Source organism: Piliocolobus tephrosceles, chromosome 2 (genome assembly GCF_002776525.5).
Source record: "Piliocolobus tephrosceles isolate RC106 chromosome 2, ASM277652v3, whole genome shotgun sequence".
NCBI classification, from domain to species: domain Eukaryota; kingdom Metazoa; phylum Chordata; class Mammalia; order Primates; family Cercopithecidae; genus Piliocolobus; species Piliocolobus tephrosceles.
The window spans coordinates 133,596,215-133,620,707 of record NC_045435.1 but is presented as its reverse complement, the minus strand read 5'-3'; the positions used below and the strand labels follow the sequence as shown (position 1 = coordinate 133,620,707).

At 37.9% G+C, this 24,493-nt stretch overlaps 1 protein-coding gene across 3 annotated transcripts in view; it reads right to left on the bottom strand.

Moving 5' to 3' along the window:
- ARHGEF26 (Rho guanine nucleotide exchange factor 26) overlaps positions 1-24,493 on the bottom strand; it is a 136,864-nt gene that overhangs the window by 18,118 nt on the left and 94,253 nt on the right. For all 3 annotated transcript variants that reach the window (XM_023192300.1, XM_023192299.1, XM_023192301.2), the window contains exons 10-11: positions 20,467-20,556; positions 12,708-12,862 (exon numbers count right to left, since the gene is read on the bottom strand). In XM_023192300.1, coding sequence (XP_023048068.1) covers positions 12,708-12,862; positions 20,467-20,556 — 245 coding nt within the window. The remainder of the gene's footprint in view (positions 1-12,707; positions 12,863-20,466; positions 20,557-24,493) is intronic.

The following is a 24,493-nucleotide window of genomic DNA, read 5'->3' as shown; positions in this document are numbered from 1 at the left end:
AAAAATCCTTGTGCCTACTCAAGTACACTAGGAATTTCAGAACAGGCCACTTTGCTCAAGACTTCTGGGAATTTATTTTCCTCAGAATGGACATCTATTTACCTGTCAACCACTCCCTTGTAATGTTCCTTGAAAAACTTTATAATTCTTTCTAAAATTTAGTTTAATAGATTCTCCCCTCAAAAAACAGCAAATGCAGTTATCTATAAAAGCAAAATATTGCCTTCTGATCAAGCCTAATTGTTCCCAGGATAGTAATCTGTATTAATTAAAAGATTGTGTGGCATGATTATCTCCAAGACTGCCTACAGACCAGCACACCCACACCTGGATATGTCAAATATTTCTCACATCCAAAATGACTTATCAAAGTAGACATGATGTTTATAAAAAGAGGAAGGTGAATAACACGCTTTACAAACAAATATGGTTATGTTTTAACAGACTATACTAGAAACAAAGCAGTCAATTTTTAGCAGCATAGAACAAATTTATCATGTTGTATAGATACTATATCAGACATGCATTTAACAGCATAGGACTCAAGATAAAAACCAAAAACCAGGATAAAACATAACAAAACCTCAACAATAACAGCATCAAAAACAAGAGAAAAAGAGGATGAACTGAGGCTTCCTTGTCACTATTTTCTCTCTGCCCCTTCTGATTACTTTTTTGGTCCCATTTACAAGTTAAAAAAGATAACCTGTTAGTCAAAGGTACCTGTTTCTGCTAAAAAACAATTCTGCTTCAGAAACATAAATGGAAGCAACCGAATATTGTGAACGTGGAGTAACGCCCTAAACAATGACATGCATGTAGGTATCGTAGGTATTTCCAAAGAAATGAAAGTCAAAGAAATGTATATGCTATAAAGTCATCATTTGAGGTGACTCAAATTCCGAAAAGTTGTCAACATAAAGTGGTTTCACCTATCAAGTCATCCCAGTAGAATTCAAGACCAAGGGTTCACAGAAAATGAATATAAGCTAATATGAATAAACTAGTTAAGTTTGTGTGTGTGTATGTGTGTGTGTGTGTGTGAGAGAGAGAGAGAGAGAAACGACGGAGTCTTGCTCTGTTGCCCAGGCTGGAACGCAGTGGTGCACTCTCAGCTCACTGTGCAACCTCCGCCTCCCGGGTTTAAGTGATTCTCCTGCCTCAGCCTCCTGTGTAGCTGAGATTACAGGCATGCGCCACCATGCCTGGCTATTTTTGTATTTTTCATAGAGATGGGGTTTCACCATGTTGGCCATGCTGGTCTGGAACTCCTGACCTCAAGTAATCGGCCTCCCAAAGTACTGGGATTACAGGCCTGATTCACCACACTCAGCCGGCTTTTTTTTCCCTTTCAATTCTCAGAGTCATCAATGCTTTATTTTTTTGTCTTTGGGAGATAAAGACAGAAGTAGATACTTTTTAAAAATGTTTATTAATTGTTCTCTTAAGCAATGACAACTACAATGCCACTGATTAAGACCCAGGATGGCTGCTGGGCTCAGTCTATGCCTGTAGTCCTCTCAAATGTCCAGTTTGAATGATAAACTGTGGCTGCCCTAATCATAGCTATATGATTTCACCTCAAGTATTTATTTCCACACATCTGCACAGGTGTGTCATTGAATATGCCTGAACAAGGAACTTGCCCCACTGGACTTCTGGGTCCAAAATAAAATGCAGGAAACATGTTGGCCTTTATGTTTGTTTGTTTTTAAAGTGATTTACTATCATCCAATATCCAACATCATTATTTCATCTAGGCTAGTAAACTTCTGCATTATGTAACAAATAATGTAGGTGTTTATACCTTCTTTACTGCTTTCCTAGGGAATCTAATATAAAAAGAGACAATTCCATTTAATAGTAGTGAAGTAAATAGATTATTTATCCATGTTGGCTACCTAATTCAAACCCAGTGGGCCAAAAACTGAAAGAAAAAAAGGACTGAAAAAAAAGAAAAGAACAAAAACTGAAAAGTAGCTCACTCATGCTTGCTAGCTCTTGAGTGTTCTCACACATGCACATACGCATTCACACACTTAATCTCATGAAGGTTTGAATGAATACTGAAATACTCAATGAAATTCATTCTCTTACTGTCAGCCGGCACCTACTCTCTCTCTTCTTAATAGAGAGTAACTGTTAAAACATGTGCTTCAGTAGAAAGCGGAGCGGAAACTCTATAGCCAGGTGCAGCTGTTTAAAGCCCATTTCCCATCTCTGCTTACTTACCCCATGTCCAATAAGTATGGAGCAGGCTAGGCTAAACAGGGTTGGGAAAGCAACCCCCTTCCTGAGGGAAGCTGATGCTAATCAGACTTCCCCATGTTTGTCTCTATCACTTAACAAACATATGGTTTACATAGTCTCTGAAACAATTTGGAACATGTAATGAGGAAGTTAAAGTGCTCAGAAAAGGGCAAATGGAAAAACCATCTTTCCTTGCATGGAGAAGTTTATACGGAGACTTCCTTTGATTGTCTTATATGTGCTCCAAGTTTACCAGCTGCTCATCAAGGCGTCTGCTTTGTGCAAGCAGCAGCGCCTATCAGGTGCTTCAGCTGAATCAAATCTATAGAAGTCTGTTGCTTGGAGTGTAAACAGTGATGGGTTTCTCTGTTGAAATCCACTTAAGGTCCTAGTAACCTTTGTTGAGCTTTCTCTCTTTTCTTGTTTTTAACAGCATAAAGAACTACTAGGAGATAACAGGATATGATGGTAAACACATATTCTAATTGTTTTTTTCTCTGGAGGGCATTCTTTGTTAAGCAAGTTAGACAGTGTTTGGTTCTACTATACGCAACACAACATCAAAGGCAGAAAAATGATACACTTTATTGTAAACAGTGGCTTTCTTAAGGAGATTACTATGAAGCCCTTTAAGTTTCTGTCCCATAATTTCTATAAAGGTTAGAATTTTCAGACTGAGCATATATTTATTACTTTGAAATCAGGAAAACATTTAAAAATTTGTGTACAACTTGCATACATTTTTAAAATACCAAAACTACATATATGTATATGCAGTAGTTAGCACAGGAATAAGAGATGCCAACTTCAGCAGAGTAGGTGCTCTGGGGAAAAGAAGAAAGAAAGGTTGAGGGTGGAAGGACTTTGGGTAATCTGAAATGTTTTATATATATATATATTTTTTTTTTTTTTAAAGGAGGGATCTGACACTAATATGGCAAAAAGTTAGTATCTGTTAAATATGGATGATAGGTATATTCACATTTGATAATTTTCTGCAAGGTTGAACCATTTTACAAGTAAAAGTAAAAAACAAGAATGTAATCAAAAATACATAGATGTGACGGCTATCATCACTCTAGGTGACTGTGGCTGCTTAAGGATGCAACTGAAGTGACTACCTGATAATGGAATGTCTTTTCTGCCCTCTAACAACTAACTCTTTGCAGATGACATCATTGAAAATGATGAAAATATACTACCAAGTGATAGTGAATTCAGTAAAGCGATTAGGTGTTAAAAAAAAATGGCTTTTCTATATATGAATAACACCCAGTTAGAATATAAAATGAAGATGTCATTTTATTTATGATTGCCACAAAACACATAATATATTTAGGATTAAACTTAACAGGTTTCTTCTATATATGGATAACCTTAAACAACTTTAGAAGAAGGCTCAAAGTAATGAATAGAAAAGCTTGATATTATCAAGATATCAATTCTTCCTCAGTTAATATATAATTTAAACGCAACCCAGTGAAAACACAAGCAAGGGTTTTTTGAGAGATGGCAGGGAGTGGAATAGTTGAGCTGACTGTAAAACACAGAAAAAATAAACATGCAGAAATATCCAGAAAGATTGTGAAAAATAAAAATAAAAAGAATAAACTAGCCTTATGATGTATTAAAACATACTGTAAAGCTGCAGAAATTCAAAGACTGGGACAAGGGCATGAGTTGACTGATGGATTGTGAAGGAGAATAGTGGGTTCACGAGTTGACACAGACATGTCTGGAGATACAGAGGTGACATTTCAAATCTCTAAAAAATTAATGAGTTAATCAATAAATAATATTGGGACATTTGGGGAAACATCAAATATTTTTTAAAATGTGGATCCCAATCTCACTCCTTAAACCAGGATACTTCCCTGGACCCAAGCTCTGGGTACATAAGAGTTGTGAAGAAAAAGCAAGTGACAAGACAGGTCTTTCTGCAGGATACAGACCTATAAGGGCTTGCCTTGTGGTCAGAGAGGTGCTGTTAAACACGTACATACCTTAGGGCGAGTTCTTATCTTAACCCTTATTAGCAAGCATTTTAGGTACTTAATACGGATGAACAGGAATGGAAAATAGGCTAGTTTACCAAGATGCACCCAGGAGAGTGAAAGGAAGGATGGTGATGGGGAGGCAAGGGAAAGGGTTAGACTGCACAAGCCAGCTTTCCCACAATCCACATCTCTCAGCCCCAGCTGAGGGGGCTCTCACGTACCGGCTTACATTGTTTTAGAGCTCTCTTTTATAGCACAAATCCGACAGAAGGAAACCCAAGCAGCATTTCCAGTTCTTCCTTTTGTAAAAAGGTTTAATTTAAAAGAAAAGATGCTATGGAGACTTATCACAGCATTGATAGTCATATGATTTTTGGCATATATTCTCAAGATAGTGACATTTATTTTTTACTTATTCAGTAGTTCCCTTTCCATAGGCTTTAAAACATTCACACAGCTTCTCTGTCCTGAAAAAAATATTTACTAGAATATGCTGGTGCCACGACAATACGTTTCCTGAGTTAGCAGCTGCCTGTGGTTTTTCAGACCCTTGTGCTTACAGGCCACTGAAATGGCTTCCGAAGGCCACCATAGCCCATCACCCCACCAAATTAAACACCTGGATTTCGCCATTATTTCTGCTTGCATGTATACAGAATCTAGTGACACTGAGCAACTGTGAATCCTGAAACTCCCTGTCTTCTAATGCCTTTTGTGACATTTCTAAGTCATCCTTCTTTGGGGACACTCTCCAAGATCCTCTTCTAGACTGTCATGCATTAAATCCCTCTGAGGAATTTAATGGTTCTAACATTCCCCCCAGTAGCACTGATACACAGGAGTTAATGGGGTTTATGAGATCAAACGAAATTCTTCCTACTTTCCTCCAATATATGTATGAGAAAAAGTGTTCTGTAGATTTCAACTTGTTTCCTTTCTCCTAAAAAACATGATTCCTAAACCCTCACACTTAATCGTGTGCTTAAATGGAATAGAAACACTCTAGTCAAACTTGGCTGGGATGAAGGACATTGAATTTATGCAAAAATTTATTTTAAGTCAAGGAGTTAAAAATTTTTTTCACCTGACTGAGGTTGATTTCCATTTCAAAGCTTGGTTTTAGAATTATACTACAAACATGTTGTTAGTGGAACAATACACAATTTTAAAGGAGTGAAGTATGGCACAGCAGGTAAGAGTTGAGCCATGATTTGGAATGTCTGGTAAGAAACCCAATTTTAGGCCGGGCGCAGTGGCTTACACCCGTAATCCCAGCACTTCAGGAGGCCAAGGCAGGTGGATCACAAGGTTAGGAGATCCAGACCATCCTGGCTAACTCGGTAAAACCCCGTCTTTACTAACAGTAGAAAAAATAAAAATTAGCCAGGCGTGGTGGCAAGCACCTGTAGTCCCAACTACTCGGGAGGCTGAGGCAGGAGAATTGCTTGAACCCAGGAGGTGAAGGTTGCAGTGAGCCGAGATTGCACCACTGCACTCCAGCCTGGGCGACTCTGTCTCAAAAAATACAAAAACAAAAACAAAAAGAAACCCAATCACTCGCTGGCTTTGTGAACCCAAGCAAGTTACTGATCCTGTCTGTGCTTCAGTTTTCTCATCTGTAAAGTGGGAGTAACAGTACCAACTTCACTGGATTGCTGAGAGGATTAAATGAGGTAACACATGTATTACCTCATTGTGTGTAAGGCTTTTACAATCATGCCTAACTTACAGTAAATGTCAGGTTTTTTTTTTTTTTTTTTTTTTTTTTTTACTTTCCTAACAGAACACCATCCATTTAAACTGCCTGATGTTTTGTTAAAAGCCTGATAATTATGTTTTGCAAATGCGCAAGTGGACCAAGCATAATTAGAGCTAAATGCCCATGTCAAGAAATCCACAATTTGGCAAGTGCTCAGACCAGCAAAACAAGGCACAATATTTATTCAGAAACTGATTTCAAATAGCCTTACTTGCTCAGTTCCTCAAGATAATTCTGAAGTCTAACAAACATGCCACATACATCCTATTTCATTGTTAATAACATAACCAATAGTGGAGATGAGGATCCCCGTTCATTAGTATGATAAGCACCTGCTATGATTCACTGCCACAAAAAAGATGGCCAGTGACCCAGAAAAGGGCCGGGAAGCCCCATCCCTGTCACCAAGGACCACCAGATGCCACAGCCCAGCACTTCTGTGGCTGCCCATGGGATGCTCTGAACCCACAGTCCTTGAAAAAGAGGAGATGCACAGTTCTGAGAGGCTGTCAGTACCTTTCTGAAGCTCTCTCCCCGGGATAAGCTGAACTAAGCAAGCCCTGAAGGGCAGGCAGGCAGCTTCTTAAGTGGGTAACAAGGTTATCCAAATTATACAGCAACCCCACACTCCAATTCAGGAGTACCATACCACTGACTTACATCCATAAAAAGGAAAAATATACTATTTATTGCACATTTTTCAGCAACAATGTTATAGTGTCTCCTAATCACTGAGGAATAGTGCAAAAAATTTAAAAAAAAAAACTGCTACTACAACGTGTACACATGATTTACACCAATTTATAAAAGAATGAAAATAGACCAATAGTTTTTCCTCACTCGCTTGCTGCCTGACATGGGTCTCCTGAGGAGGCAAATGCACAGAGTTAAAGTCATTTATCCCTAAACTGCTCGTGTTCTGGAGGCCATACATTCAGGTCTGGTCCTAGAGTGAGCCGTACCTTCAGCTATGTAGCAATTACATAAAGGTTGAAAATCATTTTTTAAAACAATAAAATATTCTAGAAGTAGAAGAGCAATAATTTGATTTATGGCAAAATCTTTAGAGAGAGAAACATAATACCAAAAATAACCTTAATGATAGCATGTATCAGTTACTTAGCGGGACTATTCATATCCACTCTAGTAAGAGCTTTATGTGCATTATCTCATTAATTCTCACAGAAACTCCATGATGAAGATGATGTTATTATCCCCATATTACAGATGGAACACTGAGGCTCTGAGAGATGAGAAGTAATTTGCCCAGGATTTGAGCTCAGTTCTTTCTGACCCCAGGGATCGATATTGTGCTTCTCAGTAGTGGCAGATTTCAACATTTAACAGCAATGCCAACTCTCCTTACAGACGCAGAGGAAATAATACCTCATAACATCAGAGGAATCAAGGGTGCATAGGACAGTGGAAGAAAAAAAAAAGCAAAAAGGAAACAGGCCTCTCATTTCTTTTCCACGCCATCTTGCCATCTTGAATTTAGAACTCAATTCCAAAATGGTCAGAAATAACCAAGCTTCATGTGTTCCAGGAACAAAGGAGCTTTCAATCATTCTTACTGCCCTTCCTTTAGCCAAGATACTCTTAACTTCCCCAGAAGAAGACAAGTATCAGGTGGTTTCCAGCTTTCTATAATAGGAACGAGCATTCTCATGGAAAAAGCAAAAAAAAAAAAAGAAACCAAATCAGGCCATGAACCTTTCAAGGGAGGCTGCACAGTTTTAAGCCACTGAGTGTTTAAACTATTTGGGAAAATCCAAGTTTGAACTTAAGTCCTTGCCCTTATGATAATGACCTAGTAGTTTGCTATTACAGAAAATTTTATAAAACCTGAAAAAAAATTAAAAAATTTGAAAACCTTTTTATAAAACTTAGAAAGTTGTAACATGGGGCTCAAACTATGTCAATATCCACAGTATTTATGGAACCAGAAATCAGGAAGTAGAAATCTCCTGTCTTAAATGTCTGTAGGAAGGAAATGCTATCAAAGGGAAACTCTTCCTCAGATTCTGATGCTAGATTAGCTAATGGTAGAGGAAAACTCACAAATATGATTTGGTACTGGTTCTAGTTTTCTCCTACAACCAGTAGAACTATAAAAATACTCAAAAGCTTACTTTGGAAAAGATGTTTCTCCAAAAAACAAAAAAAGGTGTAAGTTTCTATGCTTTTTTTTCCCCCAATAACTTTACAGGATGGGGGAAAAAGTGAAATATTCTAGAAAAATAAAATGAAGAAGTAATGAACATAAAGAAATTGAGCCTATGGAAACAAAGACTCAGATTAGAATCCTGGTTCTGCTGAAAGACCTTGAAAAAGATATTGCATCTCTCTTTTCCTCAGCGTCTTCATTTGTGAAATGGAAATAATCCTGGCCTCCAGAACTGTGAGACAATACATTCTGACTGTTTTAAGTCACTCGCTTTGTTTGTGGCACTTTGATGAAGCAGCTGTAGGAAACTAACACAGCAAGGAAACTAATAAAGGAAGGAAAATTTTGCTTTTAGCTTCAGGTGAAATTGGTAGAGAAGACCTAAGCCAGATAGAAGGGACTATATCTTACAAAATAAACCTTTTAGGAGTTTGAACCTAGTTAGGTCTTGGATTCAGTTTTGTATTTCAAAACTAGGGACAACAGTACTTAGACCATAAGGTTATACATGAAGGTATAGTCTGTAATTAGTCTTTATTATAATAAATTATTATTAGGCACATATTGGATATTATAATGTTGTTAATCTGTAAGTATAACTTGACAATAAATTACTTTTATGAAACAATATTACTATTCCTGCTGTGCCAGTCTGATAGATTTACACAGCTTCACTACTCCAAAGGCAAAGCTAGTTTAGTTTACTACGATGCTAGTATAGCGGTTGTCAACTAGCAGGGATTTGCCCCATGGGGACATTAGGCAAAAACATCCAGACATTTTTGGTTGTCGCAACTAGGGTGCAAGGGGACTGCTACTAGCGAACAGTGGATAGAGACGAGGAATGCTGCTAAAACATCCTACATTGCACAGGACAGCCCTCTACAACAAAGAAACATCAGGCCCCAAAATGTCAATCGTGCCGAGGTTGAGAAGTCTGCTCTTGCCGTACCCAGATAACTTCTAGTCAAAGCTTCAAATACCAAAGTGTTCATGTTCTCATCCCTCATCCAGAATAGTCGATCATGTATCCTTTTGAAATTTGGTAGAATCAGGCTATTAGTAGAGTGACGCACTAGCAGCCAGTGCTAATGAAAACTTTAAACTTACTTTTAAAGACCAAGGCATGTGTCCACAGCCCCAGCTACTCAGGAGGCTGAGGTGGAAGGACTGCTTGAGTCCAGGAGTGTGAGGCTGCAGTGCACTATGATCTTGCCTGTGAATAGCCACTGAACTGTAGCCTGGGCAACATACCAAGGTCCTGTCTCTAAAAAAAATAATAAAAATAAAAATAAACTTTATTTTAATGTTCTAAAAAAGTGAAAATTCCTGTTAATGAAGACAACGTCATGGCCACTCATCAAGCCAGCTTTACAAGCACTAGCAGTGATACATGCACTGCGAAGCTGAGGGGGCCACACACCTCAGCAATCTATGGAATGTGCTCCGCATAAAACTTCTGCCAGTCTGGATCGGAGGAGGATGAGTAACTGTCCTCCCGAGCAGCCTTTCCCAGTAGCTGAAAAACCTCCCTGAAGAGGAAAACCACTGGAAGCCCAGCGGCTAAGTTCCTTGACTGAAACCTGGAATTAGAATTAGGCAGTGGGTGGATACATCCGTCCTTAAGCGCTGGCACAGGTGATTTTCCTTATCTGTAACTTGTGGCCGAGCCTAAATTGTTGCCTTGTTCAGGGTCATTGTGTCTCCTTTACTATTGCCTCTGGCATGCAAAGCATTTGCAGTCACCTCCTTGAAGCGATCATGTAAATATGGTCAGGCATACTGTACATTTTTAACCAAGTCTGTTTATCAAGCTTCTGTGGTCTGCATGTCACCTCACCACATATTTAGGTCATAAACAATTAGGTCTCCAACATTATTACCTAAGAACACCCTAGAAATATAATGAACTAATTGGTAAGGCAAGAAAATTCTAGTTTTGGTAAAGGTCAAATTAGGTACTCAGGTTGTCCTCTCCATTGGAGCTGTATATCTTGCTCTTAAAAAAAAAAAAAAAAGAAAAGAAAAAAAAAGGCCGGGTGAGGTGCCTCACGCCTCTAATCCCAGCACTTTGGGAGGCCAAAGCGGGTGGATCACCTGAGGTCAGGAGTTCTAGACCAGACTGACCAACATGGAGAAACCCCATCTCTACTAAAAATACAAAATTAGCCAGGTGTAGTCACATGCCTGTAATCCCAGCTACTCAGGAGGCTGAGGCAGGAGAATCACTTGAACCTGGGAGACCGAGTCACATGCCTGTAATCCCAGCTACTCAGGAGGCTGAGGCAGGAGAATCACTTGAACCTGGGAGACCGAGGTTGCAGTGAGCCAGAGATCACGCCGTTGCATCCCAGCCTAGGCAACAACAGTGAAACTCCGTCTCAAAAAAAAAAAAAAAAAAAAAAAAATTCTCAAAGACTCCCAATGGCATTGCTCTATGTTTTACTAACAATAAGTTCAAATTTACCTGAGAAAATAAATGTGGGATAGCTAGGAGAGCAATGTTAAATATAATGGGAAAACCATCTGCGAAGGGCAAAGTATGCTGCTAAGTAGAAGAGCATCTGCCATAATTCTGACTTTCAATAAGTCTATATTTATCGAGTAGTTCTGTGCAAATTCAAGAACAAAAGTTGTACTGTACTGGTTTAAATACCTTTAATATTTTCATTAAGTCACCAAAGTCATCATAATTGAAATTACATTTATATTTAAAATTGGCTTGGTACTGTCAGTGTACATTTTATCATTTAAATCAAAAGTTTAGTTAAAGCTCTAGGTCCACTGAGACAGAACAAATATTTCAACAGCTGGAAGACGTTAAAAGTCAAGAGTTCTGGCATTTGAAGAGACATATATAATTACTCTCCCCTACAAACAAAACATCCTGGAGAAAGCCAAGGAAAAATGCTATCTCATAGGAAACCAACAAAACACAAAAACATAAAAACTGTAATTCTTCTCCCATCTTCATAAAATTTATGGCTGGGCGTGGTGGCTCATGCCGGTAATCAAAACACTTTGGGAGGCTGAGGCAGGCAGATCACGAGGTCAGAACATCAAGACCATCCTGGCTGACATGGCGAAACCCCATCTCCACTAAAAATACAAAACAATTAGCTGGGCGTGGTGGCGGGCGCCTGTAGTCCCAGCTACTCCGGGAGGCTGAGGCAGGAGAATGGTGTGAACTTGGGAGGCGGAGCTTGCAGCGAGCAGAGATCATGCCACTACACTCCAGCCCAGGCGACAGAGCAAGACTCCATCTCAAAAAAAAGAAAAAAACAATTACTTAGCTACTAGAAGTATTCAGACTACTCCAGGTAAGAGAAATAATTTCTCCTTGGAGATATGGAAACAGTATTTTCCTAAGTATGAAAAATAATTATCAGAATTTTAATGTATGTACCATTGTCATATTATGGCTTTTCAGGGAAGACCATACTAACATTTCATTTCAGCTAAACAGCTACTCAACTGAAATAATTCATAATATGGTCTGGAGCAAAAAGAAAAACTCAATCTGTTTTAATTTAGTTTGAATTTTCAACCTACAAAGTCAGCAACTCAGAACTAGCATTTAATTAAATATTTCTGATACATTTGGATATTTATTTTGTATTTTCATAGGAATCTGTTTCTATAATTCCCTTCACCTTGCCTAAATTGCACTCCAGGACCACCCCTGCTCCCACCACATGACATCAATTCAGCCCACCATCATTTCCCTCATATGTGGAAATAACAGCCCACAGATTTATGTTTTCACTCTAAGTTCATATTCTAGAAAAGATGGAATATTTACGTAGGACTTTACATGTATTGGGTGCATTTAGTAAAGTATGTTCTCTAGAGAAATGCAGAGCTGACAGGGGGGGTGTGTGTAGAATAGGAACAGTTTGACAGAAGAAATACTGGAAAGAAAAGGTTTCTACAATATTCTTCATGGACACCTCACTAGATCTGGACACAAACACACAACTAGAAGCCTGGAGTAAGAAGAACAAACACCCTGCCAATCAAATGATTTACTTTATTCCCTTCAGAAGGGAGTATGGCTAACAACCTTCCCAGTCACAGGGGAATATTTTAGACTAAGAATCATTAAAAGCAGTGCATTCTAAATTAAGTTAAAAGGAGCACTAGAGTTTCTCCCCAGCCTGTTCTCAACTGGACCAACTTTTTTCTGTTTTACACAAAAATTTTATGGTAGAAGGAATCTGAAAAACATTGAATGAGAATAAAAACAGTGCTACCTTCTCAGGAATATCATAAGAATTACGTGATATAAATGTGTAAAATGCTTAGAACAGTGGCTCAATAGAGGTTGGCAAGAATTATGATGCAGATAATGATTCAAGTCTGAACTATATAAGCAATTTAAAGAAAATGAAGCACAGATGCAATTATGATTTAGTATGTAGAAACTATACTTTCAACATCTCTAGCTTTTAAAGAATGATCACCCTAACAGGCATCTGAATTACAGAACTTTAAAACTGGAGTGTCTAGTCAGCAACACCAGATAAAGACTTACCTCTTCTTCTTGGTGATAATGAGCACGTCATTAAAGAGAAAGAAGTAGACTTGCTGTTTGGATGTCCTTCTTGAGAAAAGCACAGTGTCTTCTACATAGGCTGTCAATTCACCTCTTTTTACCAACCACCGGGAAGAGGAGACTAAAGGAAAAGGCTACAAAAGTAGAAAAACTCAGTGACCAAAGCCAAATTGAAATCCTTTTAAGATTACTGAAAGGAAAATCTAAAACGTACATTCAAACAAATGATACTTATCATAGTATGCTTCATTGTTTCATAGGCATATAAAACTGAACTATAAATACAGAAGTACAGAAAATTGAAGAAAAAATGAAAAAGAACAATATATCTTCTACTATAAAAAACTATTAACTTCCCAACATGAAACTAAAACTCAATGAGAAAATGTTACTGGATCAATAAAAAATTATGACCCTTCTATTAACTCTCAACTGAAAAAGAAAGTAAGGAGTTACTTAAAATCGAAAAGCCTAGTAATAAAATCTATCAGAATCAACTAGTTATTTTAAATATCTCAAATCAGAATCTAAACATACAGAAAAACACAACTGTAGGTTAATGAGACAAATATAAAAGTCTACATTGACTTTATGAACTAAAAAGGTTTCTTTCAAGAGAAACAAAACCTACATGCTTTTTTTTTTTTTGTCTACAAATTACCTATTTAGCCATATTCTTGAGAACACCTATTCTTAAGATCATGGTAGCTTTCTTCATGGCAGTCTGTCCCTGAAAGCATCATACTACTTTCTGGCTGTGAAAATGAAGTTCTTCCAAAATAATCCATCATAATCATTATATCATAGAAAAGGCTGTATCCAAAAAATTAGCATATTGCTTTTTTATTTTCTTTATTGTCTTGTACAAGCCAACTGGAAAACTCTCAAAACTACAGAACAATCCTTACCCTTGAAACCCTTGAAAGCTTTTTTTTTTTTTTTTTTTTTAAGTTACCAGAAATGTTTACTGCCAAAAATCTGATTTAAAAGACTACATCCATAAAATAAGCAAAAGTTCTTGGACACAAAATATAATGCAGAAATGTGGTGCAATCAAACATCACCCTTTTCAGGAAATAATAATTATAAATAGCTAAAGGAAATTGAGGATATCAGAGAGGAAATGAGAAGTCTAAGAAAGGATTTCATATCTATTTTAAACTTTATAAAGAGCTTTTATAAGAAGATTGCTTATCATTTATATACTATTTTCCTGAAGGTCCAAAAAATGAAGATAAAAGATTATGGCTAACCCCAAACTTTTCAAAACTGGCTGCTAAGGGAGTTCATGAAGTTCCCAACCCCCAAAATCTCGAAAACAGACAATTACCCTACAGAGACAGCTGAGACCTTAAAGGTCAACAGATTGCTTAGATAACTCCGGCAGACTAGGCAGCACATACAAGAGGTCACCTTGTGTCAGGGTAGGTCCGGCTGAAGGGCCGTAATTACAAGAAACACAGGACTATCTTGCTATTGCGTGTAACCCTACAAGATGAACCAAGGACAGTATTATGGTTAAGTTTCAGTGTACATGCTGCCCTGTGACTGTTCTGATTTAGGGGGTGGAGACATAGAGATTTTTCAATTGTTTTATTGTTTTTAAAGCAGATTAGTTTTTATGGAGTCCTCATACTCCACTGGGGGCAAAACTAAATTTCTACCTATAAACACCTAAAATTGACAATAGTTTTCAATACATTATGTTTCTTTTGAAAACAAAAATCCAATATTATATATAGTTTATGTTTCAAATTTATTGTTAGAAGACTGAACTCATTCAGATAGGTTTAGTTAAAGAAGAGACATTAAAATGATTAAAATAAAGGAAATCAGAACAGCCCAAAGTGAGCATGAGTGAATTCCCCGAGTAAGGAAGTGCTGAGACTGGAATCAAGGTGTGAACCAGAAACTAGAAAAGAAATTCATGAACAAAGATATATCCTCAACAGTACGGATGTAATGCCTGCAGAGCACAGACTTCTCATTCTTTTTTTCTATTACCTAGCATCCTAGAAAACGAGCCTGGGCATAAAATGTAACTAATTTTATGGGGCAGCAAGCAAAAAAAAGAGCTGCTGAACAGCAAATATTGTTTTTTTACGTTGAGATAAAATTTACATAACATGAAATTGACCATTTCACCACTTCAGAGGGTATAGAATACAGTGGTTTCTAGTATGTTCACAGTGTTGTTCAATAACCACCATTATGTAATTCCAGAACAGTTTCATTACCTCAAAAGGAAACCCCATATTCACTGAGCAGTCATCCCCTACTCTTCTTCCCCCAAGCATCTGGCAACCACTAATCTACTTTCTAACTCTATGGATTTGTCTATACTTGATGTGTCATACAAATGGAATTATACAACATGTGATCTTTGAATTTGGTTTCTCTCACTTAGCATAATATTTCCAAGGTTCATCCACATAGTAAATATCAGAACTTTATTACTTTCTGTGCCTAAATATTTTACTATATACCTATATCATATTTTGTTTATCAATTCTTCCACTGATTTGAGCTATTTCCACTTTCTTGGCTATTATGAATAATGCTGCCATGAAGATTCGTGTATATGCTTTTGAACATCTCTTTTCAGTTCTCTTGGGTATATACCTAGGAGTGGAACAGCTGGGTCATATAGTAGTAACTCTTATGTTTAGATTTTTGGGAAATTACCAAACTGTCTGCTATTACACAAAGCTTTTTCTTGTATTTCCACTGGGGTGCCATTAGCAAGGCCCCCAAATGGCAACCAGCAAAGCCTTCTGTCAAGTAACATCCCACCAATCCACTCAATCACACTGAGTGTATGTCTCCTAATGCAGCCTGAGAACCCTCAGCTTCTCCATGTGCTCATTCATAAGGTCAAACGTTCCATCGCAAGACAAAAAAAAAAATTCTTCCCAACTCTGTAGAGGCAACTTTTAAAGGAAGCTGTTCTCTAGTGGAGAAAAAACACTAGATTTGAGACACAAACTAGTCTCTGGTTTTTGATCTTCTTGGTTGAGCGACCAGCTTTTTCTCTACAACCATCATTTTCTTTGCTCTCATCTCAGAGGATAAGCTCTCCTGTCTTCAACACCCTGCTTTCAGCTCTAAGGCCTTATTCCCTTGATTTATTCCCCTCTCATTAGTATTCTCTCCCTCCTGGCTCCCTTTCTGCAAACTATCCTGAAAACTATCACTAAAAATGGTCCCTTGACTTTGTGTATCCTCTAGTTATCATCACTGCCCTATCCTCGATAGTCATGCTTCTGGAATGAAAAGTCTAATTTGCTTCAAATGCTTCACATCCCATTCACTCTTCAATGCATCCACATCTATTTAAATATTCTGATAAAACATCTCAACAATGTTTTCTGCTTGTTTACTACAAATCAGGTCTGTTTCAATCCTTTATATCTCTTAAATAATTTAATTTTCAAAAACATTCCATGAGGAAAAGTACTACCATCAGCTTTATTTTAGGGTTCAGAAAACCACGACATGAAAAGGTATGTGATGCCCAAGGTTATACAGCTAGTACACTACTGCAACTCAGGCAAGTCAGCTCTGGAGCCTGTGCTCTAACTTTATACTAGCTTCCAAAGTGCCAATCCAGCGATACTTTCCACCTCCTCTCATATTACTGCAGTTTAGCACTTGACAGTCTTCCAGGAAATCACAAGCAAAAGTAAAAATGAAAAACATGTGTGAAATGAAAATGAAACACACGCACACACATGACCTACAAAATTTACTTTTCTCCAAATTAGAAAAATATCCACATTACTATACAGTCATTGTTAAGAATGTGGACTCCGGAGTCAAAGATTTGAATCTAGACTTTATAATGTCTTCGTGTATAACCCTGAGCAAAGTATTTAATCTCTCTAGCTTCAGGTTCTTCATCTATAAAATGAAGTTAATAATAGGGTACTTTACAGGGTTCATGTGAGAATTAAATCAGATAAATGTGAAAATGGCATTACTTAGTAAATTTGCAACCAATATTCTCACAGTAGTAGCACCTATGGCCATACCATAAAACAAATACGGCCAAAATAGAACTCATTACCTTCCCCTGAAACTTGTTCCTCCTCCTGAATTTCCTATCTGAGTGAGTGGGTGGCTCTCCACCCAGTCAACCCGACAAGGCCCACTCCCTGACCACATTGGTAATGACCAATAACTAGTTTCGTCTGCATCTGTCCAAAGATTTCATCTGCAAAAGCAAATTGTATTTTTTTATATCTAAACCTTACTTTTTTCATTTAATAATGTGTAAGAAAGCTTTCCATACAGGTATCTAAAATTCTCCTTTATTCTTTTGAGTGGTATCACATTTGGGTATACTATAATTTATTTAATCAATCCTCTTTGATATTTAGGTGTTTTTTCCTCATCTTTTACTATTACAAACAACACTATACTAATAGCTCAGTGTGTATGTAATTTTATACATTCATGAGTGCATCTGCAGAATAAATTCTTAGAAGTAAAATTGCTGAGTTGTAGTCACTTGCATTTGTAATTTTGATAGTTATTGCCAAATTGCACACCATTGGAGTGTAACAATCTTTCCCAGTGGCAACATATAAAAATGCCTCTCTCTCCAATTCCATCAATAAAATGTGTTACCAAACTTTTGAATTATTTATAAATCTAAAAGGTGAAGTTCATTATCTTTATTTGCTAGTCTTCAAACAGCAATTTTCTTCTGAGTGAAATAAAGCATCTTCAAAACTTTAATCATCATTTGGGTTTCCTTTTCTGGTAGCAGTTTTCTAATTTGCAACTTTCTAGGGGTATTTTTTTTTTTCTTGGTTTTATACAACAGGAATTTATGTCTCACAGTTTTGGAAGACAGGCTAAGATGAAAGTGTCAGCAAGGCCAGGCTCTCAGAAGGTACTAGACAATAATCTGTTCCAGGTCTCTCCCCCAGCTTCTGGTAGTTTGCTGGCAATCTTTGGTGCTCCTTGGCTTATAGACTAGTGGGTCTTCTCTTATCACTTTGATTTTATACATTGGGGATATTTACCCTTTGTCTATATGTGAGTTGCAACTATTTTTGTCTCCAGTTTGCTATTTGCCTTTTCCCTTTTTTCATAGTCTTTTTCCCTTTATAGAGAAAATTTGTAAAAAGTTATATAGATAAATTTGGACTTTTTTCTTTTAATGACTTCTGGATTTGGAGTAAATTGGAAAAGCCTTTCCCCACTGCTGAAGTTGTCTGTACTAAACACACATCTGACTGTGTCACTTCCCTAATTACAACTTTTTTGTGGCTCCCAAATGACCTCACTCAGCTCCTCCTCTTGGTGCAGAGGGCTGTCCATATGAGTGTTTGCCTGCTACCGCAGCTCCGCCCTGCTCCTCTTGCACCCCAAGTCTACCTACAATTCCTGAATTGCTTACAATTCCTGGGCCACAGCAGGGGAAACTGTGCATTTGTTTCTGCTCTGAGACCCTTCCTAACTCACCTTTCAAGATTCAGGTCAAACACACCTCTGGCATGAAGCCTTGCCAGACTGCTCCAAGCCCCCCAGCCTGTCTCTTGCTCTTAGAGCTGTCCATCTCCTTTCCATTTCCAGTACTTTCCATAGTCTTCTAGCTACTGTGACAGCTGTAGACTTTGCTGACTCCTTTGATTTTCAGCAGTCTTCTACTAGACTATGAGGGGAGGGATGACCATGTTTTTGTTTATCTACTGCCTTCCACATGGAATATGCTCAGTAAATCTGTTGTATTCTTACAATACTTGCCACGTACTTGGATAAATCATTTAACCTCACTGAACCTCTATTTTATCATCATTAAAATAAATAGGAACGTCCACTGTTATTCATATAGTATTATAAGGTCCTAAGATTTTACGAGTATTTCCAATTAGTACTAATTAGTAATTCTAAGTGTTCTAAATTAGATGCTCCACTGTAAATCTATACTTTAGGCTTGCAAATATTTTAATCATTGAATGAAAAAGAAAACAACCAACCAAAACTCATGAACTCAATTGATGTTAATCACTTATTTTTAATGATCCTTGGGGTTAGCATTTTTCAATTACAAATTAATTTTGGGTTCTGGACCGAGGTTTTTTTTTTTTTTTTTTGAGAGTCTTGCTCTGTTGCCCAGGCTGGAGTGCAGTGGTGAGATATCGACACATTGCAATCTCTGCCTCCAGGGTTCAAGCGATTCTCTTGCCTCCGCTTCCCAAATAGCTGGGATTATAGGTGCCGGCCACTACACCCAGCTAATTTTTGTATTTTTAGTAGAGACAGGGTTTCATCATGTTGGTCAGGCTGGTCTCTAACTCCTGACCCCAGGTGATCCCTACCTCGGCCTCCCAAAGTGCTGGGATTACAGGCATGAGCCACCTTGCCTGGCCTGGACAGAGTTTCTTAAAGTAATCTTACATCAATTGAGTTTCAGTGAAGAAGGGAAAAGAAAAATGGTTAGGGATTTTTTTCATCTTTCAAAAGGAGGAAATTAAAAAACAAAAAACAAACTTGTTGTCAGATATATTTTCCAAAATATTTAGAAACAAATTAGAGAGAACGAGATATTGAGAACTGGGAGAAAGATGGGTTTTCTAATTGCTGTAAATTTCTGTACAAGAATATCAAAACTATTTAAAGTGTGCATGCATGCATATGTGTGCGTGTGTGTCTGGTTTTTGGTAAATACCCATCTTCTTCCCTTTTACAGTTTGTGTTTCTGGATCTAAACCATTACAGTCAGAATGTTACAGTAGAAGAGTTTACACTGACCTGCAAGTCAGGACGTCTGGACCTTAGTCCTGATTTTATCACCACTAGCCAAGTAACTCTGCAGACAATTATTCTCTGGCTTTCTTTTCCTCATTCTTAAAACAAAAGGGTGTAGCTGTACTGTATCAGTGATCCTCAATTTTAGTATATATGCTGCCAAAGCAAGCATGCAGTAATCCTCAAACTACATGACATGGCAGAGAATCTGCTCTTCACAGAATACCATGAAATGCTGATCACTATAATTTGACTGCACGAAATAGAACCACTTTTACTAGGGAAAAATATGACCAGTCATTTAAAATGGTTTAATGACATTTACAAGTTATAAAACTAAATAGAGTCACAATTATGAGCACTCACTTCCCATTAAAAACTCAGCCGGTGAGTCAACAAAAGAATGGCCATGACCTAGATTTGCCATTAACTGTCATTTTCTTCCTCTTTGTTCATCTTGTCATCTGCTCCAGAGCAGTATCAGACAAGGAATAACAAGCAGCACATATTCAAAAAAATTATGGGAGAAAAACAATCTTGAAAAAAATTATCCATTAACGATCTGTTTTGCAAACGAAAAAAGGAGTGTCCTTATTTAATTTAGGAGAACACTGGTCCAGCTCATGGAATATTACTGTTTTGCAAAACATTTTGAGAATAATGAAGGAATCTCCTTTCAATTCTAAAATTCTATTATTTTAACTACCCTATTCTATTATTTTGTTTATTCCCCTAAGCTTGGTGTCTTCCTGGAAAAAAAAAAAAAAGTCTTCTTAGATAATGCCTGGCTTCAGGGCCTGGAGAAAGGTCACTCTGGTACAAGCAAAACCAAATTGCCTGAAGCATCTGCTACTCCCTCTTATCAATTTATGACCCTTCTTTGAAAAGCAAATTCCTATCTACTTTGTTGCCCTCAACTGTCTCTCTCTACTTAGAGAAAACTTAGGCAAGAACAGTAATGAACAAGTTACGAGAATACCTTAATTTTAAATTCCAGCTGGGAGTTAATTGTGTACATCATCTCAGTTCTTTCCATCTTCCGGGCGCCCTCATTGCACAGTCGAACCAACTGGGAACACAGAAGAGTAATGAGGGTTAAAAGTCAAGGAGAGAAACCTCACTTTCGAACCAGAACTCTCACAGGAAATAATTAACACTTGGGAAGCCCTAGAGACTCATTTCTGACAAAGAACTCAGAGTTTTTCACAGTTAAGACATTGGTATCCAGTTAGAAGTGGTGTGATTAGGATGTGAAGACAGAAGGGAAAAAAAGGTCGCCCTGTCTCAGGGAAAGCTGTACTCCTTGCCCCTCTTCCAAATCAGAGCAGCTGAAGGGAGATGGCCATCCTCAAAGGCAAAATCTAAGCAGAGTGCTATGTAAAGCATGTGGCCAGTAAACGGAGTGCTGAAGAGGGAAGTGTTGCAGGGGAGCCCGACAGTCAAGGATTCTTCAAAAATAGCCAAGCTAAGGCCGTCAGTTACATTTCAGTTTCACTGGAAGCACAATTATCTACAAAGCAAAATTATCTACAAAGGACTTTCACAGTTGTTTAATGAGTACCTAATCTTCACTCACTGGTCTAAATCAAAATGAATTTTGCTTCTCAAATTTCTCATTAACTGGAAAATCTGAAGAAAAAAAAAAATGCCCATATAAGAGTCATTGGCCATCAAAACAAACGTGATTGTTAAAAGGAGTGGACATTTTAATTGGATTTATTTTTAATATTTCTCCTTTGTTAGGTAATGCCCACTATAAAAATATAGTTACAAAAATACAAACATGCCCACTATAGAAATAAATAAATGATTATTATAACATAGAAGAAAATAAAATAGGCCATAAAAGGTCCTGACCTACTCCCACTGAACAGATGTAGCTGGAAACAGACTGGGTCATATACTTTCTCTTTTTTTCCTATGTTTATATGAACATATAAATACACACATATATGTATAGAAATTTTTCTTTCATTTTTGGATATGATTATTCTATGCTTTGTGTCTTTTTTTTTCACTTATCAATTATTACAGACTAAATGTTTGTGTCTCTCCCAAATTCATGTTGAAATCCTAACCTCCAATGTGATAATATTAGGAGGCAGAGCCTTTGGAGGTAATTAGGTCATGAGAGTGGAGTCCTCATGAATGGCATTAGTGCCCTTATAAGATGAGACAGAATAGCTTTCTTCTCTCCACTCTGTCCCCACCATGTGAGGATACAGGGAGAAGGTAGCCATCTGCAAACCAGGAAACCAGCCTTTGGCAAGCACTGGATCTGCCTATACCTTGATCTTGGACTGCCTAGCCTCCAGAACTGTGAGCAATAAATACCTGTTCCTTAAACCACCCAGTTTATGGTACTCTGTTACAGCAGCTTGAATTAAGACAAAAATATTTCCCCTGCTAAAATATCACTCATTGAAAAAAAAAAAAGTTTATTTAGTACCTACAATGTTTCAGGTACTAGTGTTATAATACTCACAATCCCTAACCTCACGGAAGGGCAGACAAAAGGCAAAAAAAGAAAAAAGAAAAGAAAAATCATAGACTGAGATAAAGTAAAAACACAGAGGAGTAGGGGAGTGGCAAGTGGGGAGGGATCCAAGGGACCCTCTCCTGAGAGGTCATTTAAGCTGCAAGCTGAAGGACAAGTAGTTACTACTAAATGATAAGATAGTTCACAGAGAGGGGACACCATGAGCAAAGGACCAGATGAGAAAGTGTGTGACTGTTTGAGTGAGTCAAAGAAGATCCTGGCATGAAGGAAGGTGGCATGGGATGAAGCCAAAACAGGCCAAGGTCAGATCATGCAAGGTCTTAAGCTGTCTGGATTGTATTCTAGGTGCAAAAAAAGTCACCAGCAGGCTTTCAGTGGGGGAAATGATATGATCCAATTAATGCTATAATAATCATATGGACTTTCCAAAATATATTTATTCTATTTCCTATTGATAGGCACTTAAACAATTTCTAATTGCTCACTTGGTTTTCAGATTTGGAGGACAAACCTGTCTTCAATGACAGCATATCTTTAGCTATGGCCTGTGAGCTCACTGATGCAGGGAATGATAGCTATATCAGATCAAAGCTGAGAGCCAAAATATCTAGGTGTGAGACAGGGGCAATCTGAAAATGCAATACCCTGAAAGGGCATATGAACAGGGCATATCACAGTGAAATGCAAGCACCGTATCAGGCTCCTGCTGCTTGGCACATTTTTGTGACTTCTCTTGGGGAATGTGTTCATAGCTCCCAAATCTATGTCCCCAGACTTTGTCTACATCCTAGGCTCTGGATCCAACTATTTACATGACATCTCTTCTTAAATGTCCCAGAGCCATTTCAAATTCAGCACGACCAAACCTAAGCATCTCCTTCATCATGCTCCTGCCCCTGGCTCCACATTGTCTATCTTTGTGACTCACCTCAGCATCATCCACTTTCCCCCAAAATTTGGCCCCGACCACTCAGACCCCTCCCTCTGCTTTGCCCTCCACATACAATCCAAGTCTCCTTAATGATGCTGTCCTGCTGTCTACTTCTCTCTACCTGCCCTGGCCACTGAACTCAGGCTCAGACCTCTTGCTGCCTGGATTACTGGTCTCTCAATTCTTTTCCTCACTTCTGCCCTACCCTTATGCATCCTCCAAAAATAAGATGTCAGTTTTTCTAAGTTCAGATCTGATCATGAAACAACTCCACTAGAAATCCCTAAAAGGTTCCCTGAAGCTTTCAGAAGAAAGTCTTAGCAAGACCCTTCATGATCCGGTGCCTACTTCCTTGATCCCTAACCTCTCACTGCTGCCATGTGGGGCGTCGCCCTACCAAATGCTGGATGCATATGCTGCGTCCTGCCTTCCCTCTTCTGCATGTGTGTTTCCCTGTCTGAACATCCTTCACCACACTCCATCCGACTGACTCCTTCTTATCCGGATTTATATCTCCCTACTTGACTTTCAGTGCTCAACGTGGGCATTACCTCTCCAAAAAGACCGGAGAACGGAGAGTATAAAATTTCCCTAATTGTTAGCCCAGAGCCCAACATAGCACCTAACACCCAATGGGATATTCTGCAAATGTTTCTGCATAAACAAACCACCTTCAGAGCCAGTTTATAAGTCATTTTTTAAAAAAGAAATAATTTCTTAATAGTTATCCTCCCTCCTTTTTATGTGGAGATGGGGTCTCACTACATTGCCCAGGCTGGTCTTGAACTCTGACATCAAGTGATCACCCCACCTTAGCATCCCAAACTGCTAGGATTACATACATGGGCCAGCACACCAGGCCAATAGTTATCCCTTCATAAAATGAAAGGAAAAAATGGCATTATTAAGTTTGGGTTATCTTATTTCTTAAACTTCCAAATTCTGAGCCCATCGGCAAAAGTTGGAGTCATGCCACCGCTAGGGAAATCCTAAAGAAACCAAAGGTGCTTCAGAAGTCAGACCAAAACCAAGACCCTAAAATGTCTTGAGCAAAGGTGTCATCAATGGAGTTTATTTTAATCAGTATTTTGAAGGGACAAGCATTAATTTGAATATATGTGTTCTGCTGTTTTTATTGAAAACAGCCTCAGTGTATTTTTGGTTCACTACAGTTTTTGTCCCAGGCTTAATAAATATATATTAGGCTTGGAACAAAAACATATATATATATATGTATGTATGTATATACATACATATACATATATACACACACACACATATACACACACTCTCTCTCTCAATGTCACTAGTAAAGAAATATAAATTAAAATACCAATAAAGTCTTTCTGATCTGTCAAATTTAAAAGATTAATGGAATATCTGATCCTGGCAGTATGTAGTAAGAGAGACACTTTGAAATACTACTGGTAGATGTGGACAGGAACTTTTCTGGAAGGCACTTTAGCATTATATACAAAAGCTTTAAAACATTCTTGTATTTCTCTTCCCATAAACCCACTTCTGAAAATTTATCTTTAGAAATGGTTAGATGTGCACAATCATTTATGTAAGACA